The sequence below is a fragment of the Pediculus humanus genome, genomic scaffold (genome assembly GCF_000006295.1).
Source record: "Pediculus humanus corporis 1103172108914 genomic scaffold, whole genome shotgun sequence".
Lineage (NCBI taxonomy): Eukaryota > Metazoa > Arthropoda > Insecta > Psocodea > Pediculidae > Pediculus > Pediculus humanus.
Genome location: NW_002988315.1, coordinates 1 through 1,052, shown reverse-complemented (window position 1 = coordinate 1,052; position 1,052 = coordinate 1). Strand labels below are relative to the sequence as shown.

Below are 1,052 nucleotides of genomic sequence, written 5' to 3'. Positions count from 1 at the left end.
AGGGAAACAAATTTTTTTTTTTTTTGTTTGTTTGTTTGTTTTTTTTTTTTTGGAGAAACAAACAACAAACAAACAAACAACTGGTAAGGATCGTTGTCGATTGAAAAATAATTTTTTATTCGTTTGTTTTTGTTTTTCATATTTAAATTATCTATTTTCATTGTCATTTAAATTAATAACGCTCATTATTATCATTATCATTACTATCATAATTATCATTATCATCATCGTGGTTGTCGTTGTTGTCGTCGTAATTTCCAGAGTTTTGGAATTTGTTTTGGAAAAGAAAAATTTTCTTCTTTCCTTCTTTCTTTCTTTCTTTTTTTTAAAACTCTTGATCAATGATAATAATAACGATAATAATAATAATAATAATGGCGACGTCGGCGGCGAAAAAATTAAAAATTTTAAATTATTATTATTATTATTATTAAATTAATTATTGCTTCTTCTGTTGTTGCTCCTGTTGTTTCTGTTGTTTATTATTATGATTATTATTATTATTAGTGAAACTACTTTTTTCAATGCGTTATCGGAATCATTTTTTCTCCGCCGGTCAGGGCCGGAAGTGGTGCTTCGACGGTCAAAACTCCATCTTTGCTAAGGGATGATTTTATCGATTCCGGATTAGTTCCTTTGGGTAGTAAAAATTCTCTGTTGTATTCTCTGTAAACCGATTTGCTGTCTGATTTCTCTTCGTGTTTAGCATGAACCTGAAACGAATTCGTAAAATAAAATAAAATTTATTATCATTATTATCATCATTAATTTTCGTACGCGTTCCCGGCGCCACGTTAAAAAACGAATAAACGGGAAAACCGTTGAAAGATGAAGAAATGCGTGGTCGCGACGCCTACTCAACAACGAATCGTGCCTTAAACGGAAAGTTGGGCATTTAAATGATGATTCGTTATGAGTACGCGAGCATCCCTTACGAAAAGATTTGCGTAGGGGGAGGGGAATTTCGTTTTTTTCCCGTGCGGCGGCGACACCGGTTCGATGTGTATACTATATAATAATATATATCATATCTACCGCAAATGAGCCTTATT

General features: G+C 32.0%; 1 protein-coding gene across 1 annotated transcript; it reads right to left on the bottom strand.

Annotated features, from left to right (window-relative positions):
* Nucleotides 1-521: 521 nt before the first annotated feature.
* Phum_PHUM621170 (alpha crystallin A chain, putative) lies at nt 522-713 on the bottom strand (the record flags this gene model as incomplete). The annotated part of the gene is made up of 1 exon (XM_002433234.1): nt 522-713. A coding segment is annotated over one exon (192 nt), but the record flags the coding sequence as incomplete, so codon positions are not given.
* Between the last annotated feature and the right edge of the window lie 339 nt (nt 714-1,052).